Source organism: Neoarius graeffei, chromosome 8, assembly GCF_027579695.1.
Source record: "Neoarius graeffei isolate fNeoGra1 chromosome 8, fNeoGra1.pri, whole genome shotgun sequence".
NCBI lineage: Eukaryota > Metazoa > Chordata > Actinopteri > Siluriformes > Ariidae > Neoarius > Neoarius graeffei.
The window spans coordinates 13,638,113-13,652,720 of NC_083576.1; the positions used below are offsets into that span (position 1 = coordinate 13,638,113).

Below are 14,608 nucleotides of genomic sequence, written 5' to 3' on the forward strand. Positions count from 1 at the left end.
GCCAGGTCATCACAGGGCTGACACATAGACACAGACAACCATTCACACTCACATTCACACCTACGGTCAATTTAGAGTCACCAGTTAACCTAACCTGCATGTCTTTGGACTGTGGGGGAAACCGGAGCACCCGGAGGAAACCCACGCGGACACGGGGAGAACGTGCAAACTCCGCACAGAAAGGCCCTCGCCGGCCACAGGGCTCGAACCTGGACCTTCTTGCTGTGAGGCGACAGCGCTAACCACTACACCACCGTGCCGCCCACGATTATGTATCCTTTAACTATTTTGAGTGGTTGTTGTTGTTGAGTTTGTCCACCAGAAGGCAGACAGCAACTCCAGCTTTGGCAATACACCTAATCGGCACACCAAAAATCACAACAATCGGCTGACCTAAGCAGAATCAAGCAGGGTACCAATGAAGCAATGAAGGCATTTAGCTATTTTCTTCTTTTTAGGTCCTTCTCAGTTGTACACAAATTACCGGAGTACATGTACAAATAATATTTTTTAGTTTTAACTGATTTTTTTCCCCTACAGTTCCTCGAAATAAACAAGTATTCTATTTCATAGTTACATTAACACTATTGTCAAATAGATGTTCTACTTGAGTGATGAGGATGGATTGAACTTTTTTTTGTAATTAAGTAGGCTATACCTTGAAAAAAAAACCATAACTAATATATGTGCATGTTTCCAAATGAATAGTTATGTACGTATATATGGTCATAAGTATAAATAAGTAATTCTGTTTTGTACATAGTTTCTTTTTTCATGTACATTTAGGCCTACCTGACTATTTTTATACTATTCACTGAAGATATATTTGTCTTTTTTGTTTGAGGGGTGGGGTATCGGCTGATAATATCGGTTATCGGGAAATCACAAACCTTTTTATAGTTATTGGTCAGGCTCTAGTATTTAAATCAGCTAACATGTGTATGTAATGATGGAACCAGAAAACTGCATCTGATCACACAGGCTGATTAAAATGGCTTTTATAGTCATTTACAAAGCCGCCTTTTATTTATACAACATATCGTATATCCTTTAGTTTTCTGGAAATAAATCGATCAGCATTTCTATTAACCATATAATGTTAAATGCTGTGAAATAAATAAAATAACTGCAAATGAGCCAATAACATTCTAACCTTGAATGTATATAAAACAACATATGATCAGGTGTGATACAAATTTGTTTACTACACACAGACATGGGAGTTTTCCTGGACATGGTGTATAAAATGACTAATTCCAGAATTCACCCAGAGACACGAATCCCATTCAAATAAGGCTTTATATGGAGGTGTCAAACTATAAGTGGTATAAAATCAGTGATTAGAATCCCGATTTCATCTGACAGATGAAACGCGGACTTTAATCCAGCTCTGGCTGAGGAAGACATACAAGAGACACCTAACCGTATGACTGACGCAGAGTGTAATGCACAAAAGGTAGTGCTTGTTTGATGCAGAAGAATGTGTGCACTTTGTTTTGGTTTTTTTTTAGGATCAGGATCTCTCTCACACACACACACACACTTTCTCTGACATGTTTCAAATGAAATAAAATAGTCTTATCTAACATCTTGCTGTTTTTAGGATGATTAGATTCAGGAAAAGATGGAATATTAGGGCTGTACAACATGGAGGAAAAGAAAGGAGGAGTACATTATGATTCTACTTCTACATGTCTCAACTGTGATATGACTCCTAACATATTTAAAAAAAAAACAAACCAAAAAAAAAAAAAACCACACATCAATGAGCCTGTGATGTGTGACATTTAAAGATCTGACATACCAAATAAGAATAAGGATTAATCTAAGGATTACACCAATGCCAGATTTTCCCAAAATACACCCACAGAGCTGTTATCTGGGGGGGAAAGAAAAAAAAAAAGTTTGTGCTTATTGGCATTATGTAGGCTTCTCCAATATCAGTATTGAAAAGCGCTAATCCTATAATAAATGATTAACAAATGACATACATATTATGAAGCCCTATGAGATATGATTCATGTGTGAAAATAAATCAGCTTCAAGGATCTGAGGACATTCAGAAGTATGGATCATTGGTTTTTAAAGCTGGATGGAGAATTAGGTCAAGTATTAAGCAGTTTATCAAGCGCTGGAGAAGCACTGATTGCGTTTCAGCTCCGTGTCGCCAAGTGTCTGGTTCCTCTCTCCACTATGGATCTGCTGGTGCCGTTTGAGGTACTCGATGCGACTGAAGCGTTTGCCGCACGCTCCGCACTCGTACGGCCGCTCGCCCGTGTGGATGCGCTGGTGCCGCTCGAGGTTGCCCAGGCGGCTGAAACTGCGGCCGCATTGTGGGCACCGGTGTGGACGCTCGCCTGTGTGTACCAGCTGGTGGCGCTCAAGGGAGCGCGAATGTGTGAAGCGTTTCCCGCAGAGTTCACAGCGGTGCGGCTGCTCGCCCACCTGTATGCACTCGTGGCTCTTCAAGCTCCAGGCGTGACTGAAGGCCCGGCCACACACCGAACACTGGAAACGTTCCTCAGCCAACGGGCACACGTGTTCAGCCAGGTCCGATGCGGAGTTAAAGCCGCCACCGCATTGAGGGCAGAAATGCAGTAAGTCCTCACCCTCTCGACCTGACTCCTCCTCCTCGTCATCTTCCTGACTCCCGGTGCCTAACTCAGCAGTGTTGGCTTCACACGTTGAGGAAGCAGGGTCCTGCTGAGAGCTACACAAACCGTCCAGGCCGATGAACTCCACACCTTCGGCTCGGTCCGTAGCATGGGACGGGCTGGTCAGTGCAGATCCCGCCTCCTCCCTCTCACACTCCACCTTTAAGGTAGCAGTCTCTAGCCCGCTGAGCTCATTGCTGCTGTTTGTAGGTCCGGCTGAGAGATTGGGCTGCTCCCATACTTCACCCACAGCTGATCCTGGACCAGTAGAGACCGGATCCAAATCTTCTAAACAGAAATGGACAAGTTAATGTAAAAACAATCAAGAACAAGCTCTAGCTCAACGCACATATCTATGCATCATCTTTCTTCATTAGACTACTGCAGTTAAACAGTTAAAAACTTATGAGCCAAGTTCATTCATTCATTCATTCTTCTCCTTCAGTAAGCTCTTTATCCCGGTTAGGGTGACATTGGGTCCGAAGTCTATCCCAGGATCACTGGGCATGACGCAGGACGGATGGGAACACCAATTTGCATCTACAGACCATTTAGAGTCACCAATTCACCTACAGGCACGTTGTTGGAAGATGGGACGAAGCAGGGAGGAATTAAATAATACCCAGGGATCAGTCCCAGCATGACCACTGTTCAGCACAAAGCTGCCACATTCTCCTTCCCACACTAAGCACGCAGCTATACGCCTTCTCTTCTCTTACCCACATGCTGCCTCGTGGTGCTCACCGTGTGCCGTGTTGCTTTCAGTCTGGCTCATCTGAAGCGCCTCCTGCAGCAGCCTCACTGACTCGCACCTGTAAACATCCTCCTAATCAAACACAGAGAAATAACAGGCCGTTGTGTTTATATACACGGTATTCTGCAAACTGGGTTATGCATGCGTGTGCACACACACACACACACACACACGCGTACATACTGGTGTTTGATAATGGAGGAAATTTGCTAGTCGACTCTGAATACATTATTAAATCCTTTATAGGGTAAAGCATATTGTAACCATCTGTCTATCCAGCCATCCGACAGGCAAATCCTCAACTCAATAGTTAGCCAACCAGGTAAGTAGGAGCTGTAATGTTGCGTCATAACTGCATTCGATTCACAATACTGGCTTCACAATTTCAAAATTCGAAAAAAAAAAAAGGAAAAAAAATACTCTTTTAATTTCTGATTAATAAACAACGCAAAACAATGTGCATTTTTGTATGCATGAAACTAAAATCACTCCCAAAAAACCCACCATATCTTAAAAATAAATATATATATAAATTCTCTCAAAGATTTTGATTAAATTAATAATAATTAAAAAAAAAAAGTATCTGACATAGGGACTTTCAAAATGATTGACAAGCATAATGAGCTCGATAGCAGAAACAGAGCTCCAAGGCAGCTAAAATGACCATCTCCCAAGACCTCTGGTGTTGTTTGAAAGCTACCAAGGAGTTCTTTTCAACCATTATAACATGGCCACATGACATAACATAACGTGTGTTGTTATTGTGATCTGAAGACGTCAGACTATCAGACTTCACAAGTGCAGGTAGCCTGGCAGGCTTGCCACAAAACAGTGCAATTGAATTACACGCATAATTAAGAGGATGCCGATTTGCACAACAGGAATTGTACATGACCAGGGTACACATCCAAATTTGCATAGCAATACCACATTACACCTCTAATGTCCTGCCCAGTCCGATGTTCGGTTTGCCTGGAAACTGACGAGGCGACAAAGTGGTATCCAGTGTAAAGGAATAAGGTATGGTGGGCTAGTTATATGGTTAAGTGCACTGATACAAGATAAGGCAAATTAATCAACGTATAATCATTATCTTAAAAAAAAAAAAAAAAAAAAAAGTCAGTATTAACTCCTTATTAACCTCGCTTGTACGGGAAAATATCAGACCGAGGTCTTGACAGTACAGACCGGTCTGTACTATCAAGACCTCAGTCTGATATTTTTCTGTAAAAACAGAACAAGTGAGGTTAATAAGGAGTTTATTATGTGGGTTTTTTTTTCTAAGATTAAAACATGGTCATTATAATGAGGCGTGACCCTGCTTTCAGTTATGTCATGTGTGTAACATAGCTGAGTCACACATGCGGAATAAACAGCTAGCAGTTTCAAACCTGAATTTCTGTTAGCGGTTCCTAAATTCTTTTCATTGCCTATTTCCTGAATAACTCGATGACTTGTTTGTCTTTCAGCCATTTTTGATTTCCATTTAATCTTTTTTATTTATTTATTTTTACCATTTTGCTTATTTCTTTGCAACAATGAAAGCCAGCGTCTTGGAAAGTAAGTCCATAATCGCCCACGAGCATTACGGGAAAATTCTGCCTGCCAAGGAACCAATCAGAGCACGCGATTTTACTGGAAGTAGCTTCTGCCAGATAAGTTGCTGTTGAACATTTCAGTTATCAGTCAAGGCATGATGTGCATAATGCAGCAGGCAGTGGGAATCAGAACGATTATTCCTTTCTCTCACACACACACTATGATTATAGTATTGAGGCGTGTTGTCACACCACTGTGAAGTGAATCATGTTTAAAATCATGTGAAAATGAAAACTATTGTATTCCAGGTCAATAAGGAGGGGTTTTTTTTCTTCTGGTTGCTTAAACTATTTGCCCTCTAGGCCACAGGTTCCCAGCTAATTAACAGCCCTTCCTGAGTTTAGAGGGTTGTTAGAGCAGGGAAAACACTAAAATATATATGAATGATAGGGAGTGCTCCAGGACCAGGGTTACGAACCCGTCCTCAAGACAAATGCAAGTTAAAAAAAAAAAAACCCCAAAGTCTGTATCTGCGTAGTGCGCTGCTGTATTATTACACATTGCAAGATAAAACATTTCTCTCCGACGTATATAAAAATTATATACAGGAATGACGATAAGTCCCAGCTGACTAAGAGCAGTTGGCTTCATTTGTGCAAATTTGAGTGTCTCTTGTCTCCGGTGCTCCTGCTTTGTTTCGTTCCTCGCGCACAGATCCCTCCTTCTCCTCATCATACTCTTCCTCCCTCCCTCCTGCCATTTCTCTCCTTATCACTCCGTGAATCAGCTTCTTCGTCTCCGATTGGCCCGCTCACCTCCTCTTTAACGCTGGCCACCTCCTTTCTCTCCCCGGAGACGCGTCTCCTCTCCTCCTCCTGCTCCTCTCCTTCCACTGCGGTTGGTGGAAGCGTGTGACACACGTCCCTCGTCTCCTCCCTCCTCTCCTCCCTCGCTCCTCCAACCCCCTCCTCCCACACACCGCTCCACTCCTTGGCCTGCTTGCCTCCTGAAAGAAAGAAAGGGAGGGAGGAAGGGAGGGGAGAGGAGATCAGGAAGGGGGGAGGGAGTGAGACAGAGGAAAGGAGAAGAACAGGGAGAGAAATGAGAACTGAGAGAGAGAGAGCAAGCTGAGGAGTAGGTCGCCATTACACTCTCTCTCTCAGTGCATTCTGGTTGCACTAAAAAGCCAAAGTTAGGCATCCACAAGCACTCATTAGTAGTAATAAGCAGTAAAGTGCCTGTGCCTACTACTACTAGGATCCAGCTTGTGCTTTTTTGCTGCGCCGGTCTCATCAGGAGCGAGCAGGCCGGCTGCGCGCCGACTGGCCGCCCAAGCGAGCCCGTACTTCCGCTCGTTCCTCAGCTTGTTCTCGGTGAGTCTCAGGCGCAGCTTCAGAGCCTCGTTCTCCTTCCGGTTGAGCGAGATCTCCACCAGGTAGTCGTTCACCGTGTCCTCGAACAGCTTGGTGATCTCGCACACAGAGGCGCGCACCAGGCTGTCCATCACAGCGGTCAGATGCGCCTGGAAAGTCTTCACCGAGTCCGCCATGGCACTTTACGCACGAGCTAGAAATAAACACATGCACACTATTCTCACTATACTGCACTAGATCATCTATACTCACCATCATCTCAAAGTGCACAACATTAACTCATACTTGCTATGATGCAAAGGATTTTTTAAAGCATATTATTGAGCTCAGGGTGAAAAGTTTAAACTGAAAACAAACCCATGCAACCTTCTACAAGCTTAACTACCCCTTGTTTACACCACAACTAAACCAGCATTACTATACATTCACCTTCAATCCTATTATTATTATTATTATTATTATCTAATGACTCGGATATCACAACTTCACACACACTGCTTTTTTAAAAAAAAAAAGACAACATTACCGCACAGCTTATCCTCACTCTACTCTCAGCTCCCACACCTACCTACCTACAAAACACAAATAAAAACAACCTTCTTCCCCATTCACACAACAAACCCAGACCTTATTATTCCCCCTTCACAAACTCAAGTGCTTTTAATTCTCGCCTACGATACTCGCCGTGTCCCAAATAAACACACTCCTTTCTTTCCAGTGGCCTGTCTGAGGCATTACATAATGTTTTCTACACCCTATATAGTGCACGCTAGCTCCAAATACAGGGCGGTTTGAAGTGAAACCGGGTTTTTTTTCACGCCTCCCTGAAATGAAGATGTACGCATGCGCGGATTTCTTAGCGTAAATGTCAGAAACGCTTGCGCCGTTTAAAAGCATGGTTAAAAATTACTTTTTTTTTTTTGGACGTAATGTTATTTTATTTTGGTTTTAAAAATGTGTAAATGTAAGATACGGGTACAGTAAATAATATAGCAGGGGAAAAAAACAACAACAGCAAATACAAAGGAAGATATAAATGTTCAGAAAAATAAATACATGTGCATGTTCAGAGAAAAATCTAGAAATTTAAGTTGCTAACGGTTGTGTGTGGATATACAGTGTTTTCCTATCAGACTGAGTGTAGAACATTTTTAGGAAGATATATATATATATATATATATATATATATATATATATATATATATATATAGTATTGTACATATTTAGACCTTAAAATGCGACGGGGGCAAAAACTTTCTTTCTTTCTAACATTTTCTCACATGATTTGAAAAGGAAGAAGTTCTGAGTGGGCGTATTGTTTCTTTTCCTACCCGTATTGTGATTTCACTTCCTGGTGTTGGAGGTAAAACGGTAGTTTTTCTTTCTTTCCTTCTTTTTTAAATGTTTATCTTCTTTGCCGTTTGGTGTTGTTTTAAACCATTTTCACACAGCAGTTTATTTACTGCTAGTCCAGTGTATGTAGATTAAAAAAAATTACCATAATTTCAGAAACGTTAAAGACTGATTTGTACAAAAATATATATTTTTGTATTTTATTATTATTGTTAATAAAAAAAAAATCTGTGAACATTTACTACAATTTTATTTATTTATTTATTTAATTAATTAATTATTATTACCTTTTTTTGCATTTTAATGACTAATGGTACAGCTAAATTCTGCCAACTTAAATCTTATTCGGATCATTATACTTTATAATAAAAGTTTATTTCAAACCATTTCACAGTCTCGATGCTCTAAAAACAATATGAACAAACATTATAACAATAAAAGCTGTTTACATGTCTCATCTCATGAATTTTTTTAATTAATCAAAACGAAGATTAGTCTTCAAACTGTAAGAAAGCTATAATAAGATTTCATATGAGTCAGCTATATAATTATGCCATAATTGCTTTTCTGTGCGTCTACCTTGCTTTTATTTTACTACTCTGGATTTTACGGTAATTTGATTGACTTTTTTGCTGACCAATCGGTGGGTTGAAAAGTGCAGGAGGCGGGGCTTGTAGGAAAACGTGGGGGCCGAGAACAGTATCCGGTTATTCACTTTAACTGAAACGTCATTTTGTGCACAGGACATCAATTTTCTTTTCTCCTCTCAGTTGTGGGGTGTTTTAAAGGAAGCCTGTCGCCATGCCGATGTTCGTGGTTAATACAAATGTTTCGAAAGGTGCAGTTCCTGAGGGATTAATGTGTGAAGTGACCCAGGAGCTCGCGAAAGCCATGGGGAAACCAGCCAATGTGAGTTGGAGATGGAGCTCATGCTCAGCTCTGAAGGCCACATGGCTGTCTGTGTGTCCTGGAGGAATTAGATTAGAAATGATCTGTTCTACACTGTTGATTTCCTCTTAGCAGTCAGATTTACAGGTCTGCATGGATAATGTTAATGATTCTCCTCCTTTACCATGCAGTGTGTTTGTGTATGCTATATATAAAATTTCATATATCATGCTATATATAATTTCACAATATTTCATACTGTGTATACTTGTGAATCAGACTTGAGTGTGAACTTTTTGTTCCTCCCAGTACATTGCTGTTCACATCATCCCGGATCAAATGATGATGTTCGGGGGCAAAGCAGACCCATGTGCCCTCTGCTCCCTCCACAGCATCGGGAAGATTGGAGGCTCACAGAACAAACAGTATTCCAAACTGCTCATGGGCTTGCTGAATAAACATCTGGGCATCTCACCGGACAGGTACACACACACACACACACACACACCACATTCACTGAAAAGCAGAAGAAATACACATGAAGTATGATGAGTGTTGTGATCGCAAAATAATCCTTGCTAACTGAAGCTCCTTATTTTTCTACAAGAACATGTCCCGAACTGCTTTGTTGAAATTATATTGAATGACACATTTCTATATTTTATTCATTTATAGTTACATTTAATGTTTTTCTACATACATGAAACAAAACCAAATTCCTGCTTGTTATAGCAGCTATAAACGGGCATTCCCTGACCAGCCAGTTCTCTCTCTCTCTCTCTCTCAGTTAATAAGATACAAAAAAACAGCTTCTTGTATTACCAGTTTCATTTTGGCTTGACACTGCCTGAACTGATTAGATTAGATAAAATTTCATTGATCCCTTTGGGAGGGTTCCCTCAGGGAAATTAAGATTTCAGCAGCATCATTACAGATAAATGGAGAAAAGAAATAGAGAAAACTTCTAGATAAATTAAAATAAATTATTTACATATACAAATATAAAAAGAATAAGATATTGGGAAGAGAGGAAGGGGGCCAGCAGGAGAGATATTGCACTTTATATTGCACGTTGTCCACTATTGCTTATTGTTAGGCTAGACTACTGCTCCTTCCCATCCTCTGTCCTCCTGTTACCCCTCCCCCCCCCCCAGAGAGGAGTTGTACAGTCTGATGGCGTGACGGACAAAGGAGTTTTTGAGTCTGTTCCTCCTGCACTTGGGAAGGAGCATTGTGTCACTGAACAGGCTCCTCTGGTTGCTGATGATGGTGTGCAGAGGGTGACTGGCATCGTCCATGATGTTCAGTAGTTTGTCCATAGACGACTTCTCTGCCACCGTCACCAGAGAGTCCAGCTTCATGCCGACCACAGAGCCGGCTCGCCTGATCAGTTTGTCCAGCCTGGATGTGTCCTTCTTGGATGTGCTGCCCCCCCCCAACACACCACGGTGTAAAACAGGACAATAATCAAGTCATCAGTTTTTCTTTGGCTAATCAGACACAAAATACATCACCACTCTTGCCAGAGCAGTTAGGAGTTAGGTGCCTTGCTCAAGGGCACTTCAGCCAGTCCTGCTGGTCCAGGGAATCGAACCAGCAACCTTTTGGTTCCAAAAGGTTATCTAACCTTGGACTTCCCCAAGGCCTCCCCGAGTAATTCTTGGTTGTATTACCAAGAAATCAGGTGGCATGGTAGTGTAGTGGTTAGCACTGTCACCTCATAGCAAGAAGGTTCAGACCTCACCTCACGGCCGACATGGGCCTTTCTGTGTGGAGTTTGTGTGTTCTGCCCGTGTCTGGTGTTCTGGTTTCTCCCAAAGACATGCAGATTCAGTAAAACACCCAGCCAACTGGGGTTGCACAAGTCAGTGTATACTTAGTGCTGGTCCCAAGTCCGGATAGATCGGGGAGGGTTGCATCAGGAAGGGCATCTGGGGTAAAACCTATGCCAAATCAAATATGCGGAACACATCCGCTGTGGCGACCCCTAATGGGAGCAGCTGGAAGATGATTACCAAAAAACTGGAAAGTGAAAACTCCATTGTCCTGAGGACTTTCCTGTGGTTTCCTTACTAGCTACATTTACATGGACCCTAATGACTCGATGATTCAAACTTGATCTGAATGAAATTTTTCCATGTAAACAGCTGTGAAACATGGCAGCATGTGGTAAAGAAGTAAGCTAGCTGTGTGGGAATGTGCACGTCAGAAATTCCGTTCCAGTTGTATATTTGGGACATACACATCCGTCTGATCTCTTTGATGTAAATGGTATGTTTGGAATTGAAGATCGGAATGAATTTGTCTCGAATGTAAAAAATGTGTACATGTAAACACAGCTACTGTTACAAAGCACTTACACTAGAGACTCCTTCCATGAACATTAAAGAAATATTCCTTACAGAAAGCTTCACCAGATCAATAGTTTATACATGTTATTTTCTTAAATAACACATTTTAATGTTTGTGATTAGGTTTAGGTGACGTGCCGTGTCCACCGTACAAATTCCTGTGAATGAGCTGTTGCGATAGACACGATAACGTATTAGAACAAGTGTGTTAATATGAACCTGCTGCTGTTCTAGAACATTAACAACACCTTCTGACCAATCAGGTTTAAAAATTCAACAGTGTTGTTCTCTTTTTCTCTCCACTGTTTCAGGATCTACATCAACTTTTTCGACATGGACGCATCAAACGTGGCCTGGAACAACTCCACCTTTGGTTAAAGGAACTCGATTTTCCCATCTATTCCCATTCCTTCAGGAGTCATAAACAGGACCACACTAGAGATATGATAGATTTTGCTGTATACGTCACTTTAATATAGATTTACTTAATTTAAGTTGTAGTTCATAGAGGTTACATGTCCTGTACATGTTACTGTTGTTTTTCCTATTAAGGTCTTAATATCCCTTCACAATCCTTGCTAAAATGTAAAATAAGTCATGAATAAAAGATTTATGAATGCGCTTATTTTGCTGTCTATAGAAGTTTGCATGTTCTCCTCATGTCTGTGTGGGTTTACTCAGGGTTCTCTGGGTTCCTTCCACCTCTCAGAAACATGACTGTAGGTTGATTTAACGAGTCTAAATTGGCCATAGGTGTGTAAGATGCCCTGTGAGACTGGTATCACATCCACAGCTTCACACCCAGTGTTCCCAGGATTTATTTAACCCCTTTTACATAAGAAACCTATTATTGTAAGAGGTAAAAACAACATGGGATAGATAGCAAATTTTCATTACATTGAGACAGTATGAGTAGTTCCATTGCAATATCGTTACATTTTCATTTACAACACGCAATCCTGACGATGTTGATTCTTCCCAGTGGAGCCAACTCGGTCATCAGACCTAGCGATAGATTAATATTTCAGCTTTACTGTTTTGTTCCTGGTCCTACAGGACACCATTAGAGCATAATAGCAGAAATTATTCTATCCACATTCACTGGATATGAGCAATTGCGTGCTCTAATTGGCTACTCTACTACTAGGCTATCAGCTCATATACCGTGAGTAGAGAAAAACAAAATGTCGGCGCGTGTTGCTGAACCAACCAAGGACGAAATAAAAACTATTCAAAAACAAAAATACAAAAAAAAAACCCACATTTTATTTTTCAAGAATTATGATAGCATTTTTCACAAATTGCTAGTCATTTTGCCGGTTTGTTTACATTCTAAGCAGAAATTATTTTGTCAGACATTTTGTATAAAGTTTTTATCAAATTTGCAAAAAAAATGCTCCGTTTCTCAAAATCCAATGAATGTGGATAGAATAAAATAGTTATTCCACTCAGTCTCATCATGCGTGGATTATAGCCAACTCGGCTATCAGCTCATGTACAACTCGATTTTGTGGAGTAACTTAAATATACAGTTTTCAGTGCGAGTGTGAAATGGGGTATTTATTATCCTAATGAATTCTTCATAGTTTATGTATCATTACTAAGAGATGTTAAAATTAATTCTTCAGAATTTCTCAATACTTTATACACTGTGTACATAAAACTAATAATAATAATTTATTTGCCAAGTATGTGAACACACACAAGGAATTTGACTCCGGTTTCACTTAACTCTCTTAGTACAAACAGATAAAAAGTGTAGACAAAAACAAAAAGCTATGTACATGTAGAAGGGTAAATATATGTATAGACAGCATAGTGCAAGGATGAATTAGTAAATATAAATATACAGTGTGCACAGAATGACGGTATGAGTGTGCAGATATTTCACAGTTGATGTTACTGATATTTGAGTCTGGTTTTAGCTGTTCATCACAGAGACAGCCTGAGGGAAGAAACTGTTCTTGTGTCTGGTTGTTTTTGCATACAGTAATCTATATCGCCTCCCAGAGGGGAGAAGTTTAAACAGATTGTGACCAGGATGTGATGGGTCTGCAGAGATGTTACCTGCCCGTTTCCTGACTCTGGACAGGTACAGGTCTTGGATGGAGGGCAGGCTGACACCAATAATTTTCTCTGCAGACCTTATTGTCCGTTGCAGTCTGTTCTTGTCCTGTTTGGTGACCGATCCAAACCAAACAGTGATGGAAGAGCAGAGAAGGGCAATTCCATGTAAATGTCAACCTCACCATGCAAAAATAAAGCAACATGTAATACATCAAAACCACTCCCAGAGATATCACCTAGGCCTGTATTTTACAGATGTGAATAAGTTGAACCAATTTGTAACCAACCTAATATGTCACTGTCAGTCTTTCTTTCTTATAATGTAAAACCCAAGCTAAAATCAACTTTGATCATGTACAATTCTATATTATTGCCACAAGCCACAGAAATGTATGCTAAAATCCACAAAACAGCAAAACAATAGCCATCCTAAATATTATTTAAGAACTTTGATAGTTTTAGCTGATATTTAGAGAGTTTTTCAAAGGGTTATGGTGGTTAAATTGCTGATTTTCTAAACATATGCCATGTCTATTTCAGACGCGTCACATCCATAACGGAATTTCGTCACATCCATAACGCTGACTTTTCCTTCCGAAACTCTGCATGAAATACAAAATATTTTAAACAAAGATTTTTTTTTAATATTCACCTTGGACCCCTCTATCAAATGGATATATCCATTTCGACATTAGGTTTACAATTTCACAGAGTTTGATAAAAATGTACAGTCACCCAAGAAAAGTGATACTTTTTCTGTCACATCCATAACGCATCTTTTATTGGCATTTTCTGGCATGCCCTAGATGTACTATGGGAATTGTTCTTGTTCTATCACTTCTCCAGTATGGTACAGCCTTAAAATATGCAACACCTGTTTAAATACTGGGAGACAATAAAACATGCACTGGGTCATTTGTTGCCATTTTGAGTTCAAGTGTCACGTCCATAACGCTGGAATTGCTCAGAACAGACTGAATGATGGCAGTGTAGAGTTGTGTCAGCAGCTCCTTAGGCAGGTTGAGCTTCCTGAGCTGGCGCAGAATGTACAACCTCTGCTGGGCCTTTTTGATGATGGTGACTGTGTTGGTCTCCCACTTCAGGTCCCGGGAGATTGTGGAACCCAGAAACCTGAAGCTTTCAACAGCAGTCACAATGTTATTGGTGATGGGCAGCAGGGTGGGGGTCTCCTCCTCAAGTCCACTGTCATCTCCACAGTTTTGAGCGTGTTCAGCTCCAGATTGTTCTGACCGCACCAACAGACCAGCCATTCAAATGCAAACAGTGAAATTTACTTTAACCAACAAATCATTTGGTGTGTCAAGTTTCACAGATTAACATCTGAATATCTTTTTAGATCAAATACAAAACCGATGTACAGGGTTTCAACTTTTATGCTCTCAGAAATAAGTACATGTACTGCATGTTCCTGAAATGGCGCATGGAATTAATGTACCTTTAATTAATTACCTTGTAGAGTAAACCTTATTGTGGTGTGCAGGCCTCAGAAGAAGATTCCAGAACGTGTGCAGTTTCTGATTGGATAATTGCATGAAAGTGCAGGTGTTCCTAATAAAGTGGACGGTATTGAGGATTGAAGGCAGTCATAGCTCTCCTCCACAGGTAGAT

The 14,608-nt window shown here is 40.7% G+C and overlaps 2 protein-coding genes across 6 annotated transcripts; one reads left to right on the forward strand and one right to left on the reverse strand.

Moving 5' to 3' along the window:
• Window positions 1–999: 999 nt before the first annotated feature.
• Window positions 1,000–7,063, reverse strand: si:dkeyp-121d2.7 (zinc finger protein 776). Of its 5 annotated transcripts, none has more exons than XM_060927305.1 (5): window positions 6,847–7,063; window positions 6,196–6,513; window positions 5,763–5,953; window positions 3,399–3,480; window positions 1,000–2,942 (listed from the first exon to the last, which is right to left on the reverse strand). In XM_060927305.1, the coding sequence occupies exons 2-5, from the start codon at window positions 6,494–6,496 to the stop codon at window positions 2,125–2,127; spliced, it is 1,392 nt and encodes a 463-aa protein (XP_060783288.1). In that variant the 5' UTR covers window positions 6,497–6,513; window positions 6,847–7,063; the 3' UTR covers window positions 1,000–2,124. The 5 variants fall into 5 exon arrangements, with proteins under 5 accessions (XP_060783288.1, XP_060783289.1, XP_060783290.1 ...); XM_060927306.1 differs by having other exon boundaries at window positions 6,948–7,061; XM_060927307.1 differs by having other exon boundaries at window positions 6,996–7,014.
• A 1,292-nt stretch (window positions 7,064–8,355) lies between these two features.
• Window positions 8,356–11,537, forward strand: mif (macrophage migration inhibitory factor). The gene is made up of 3 exons (XM_060926854.1): window positions 8,356–8,582; window positions 8,871–9,043; window positions 11,224–11,537. Exons 1-3 carry the CDS (start codon window positions 8,475–8,477, stop codon window positions 11,288–11,290), a joined length of 348 nt encoding a protein of 115 aa, XP_060782837.1. The 5' UTR covers window positions 8,356–8,474; the 3' UTR covers window positions 11,291–11,537.
• The last annotated feature ends 3,071 nt before the right edge of the window (window positions 11,538–14,608 follow it).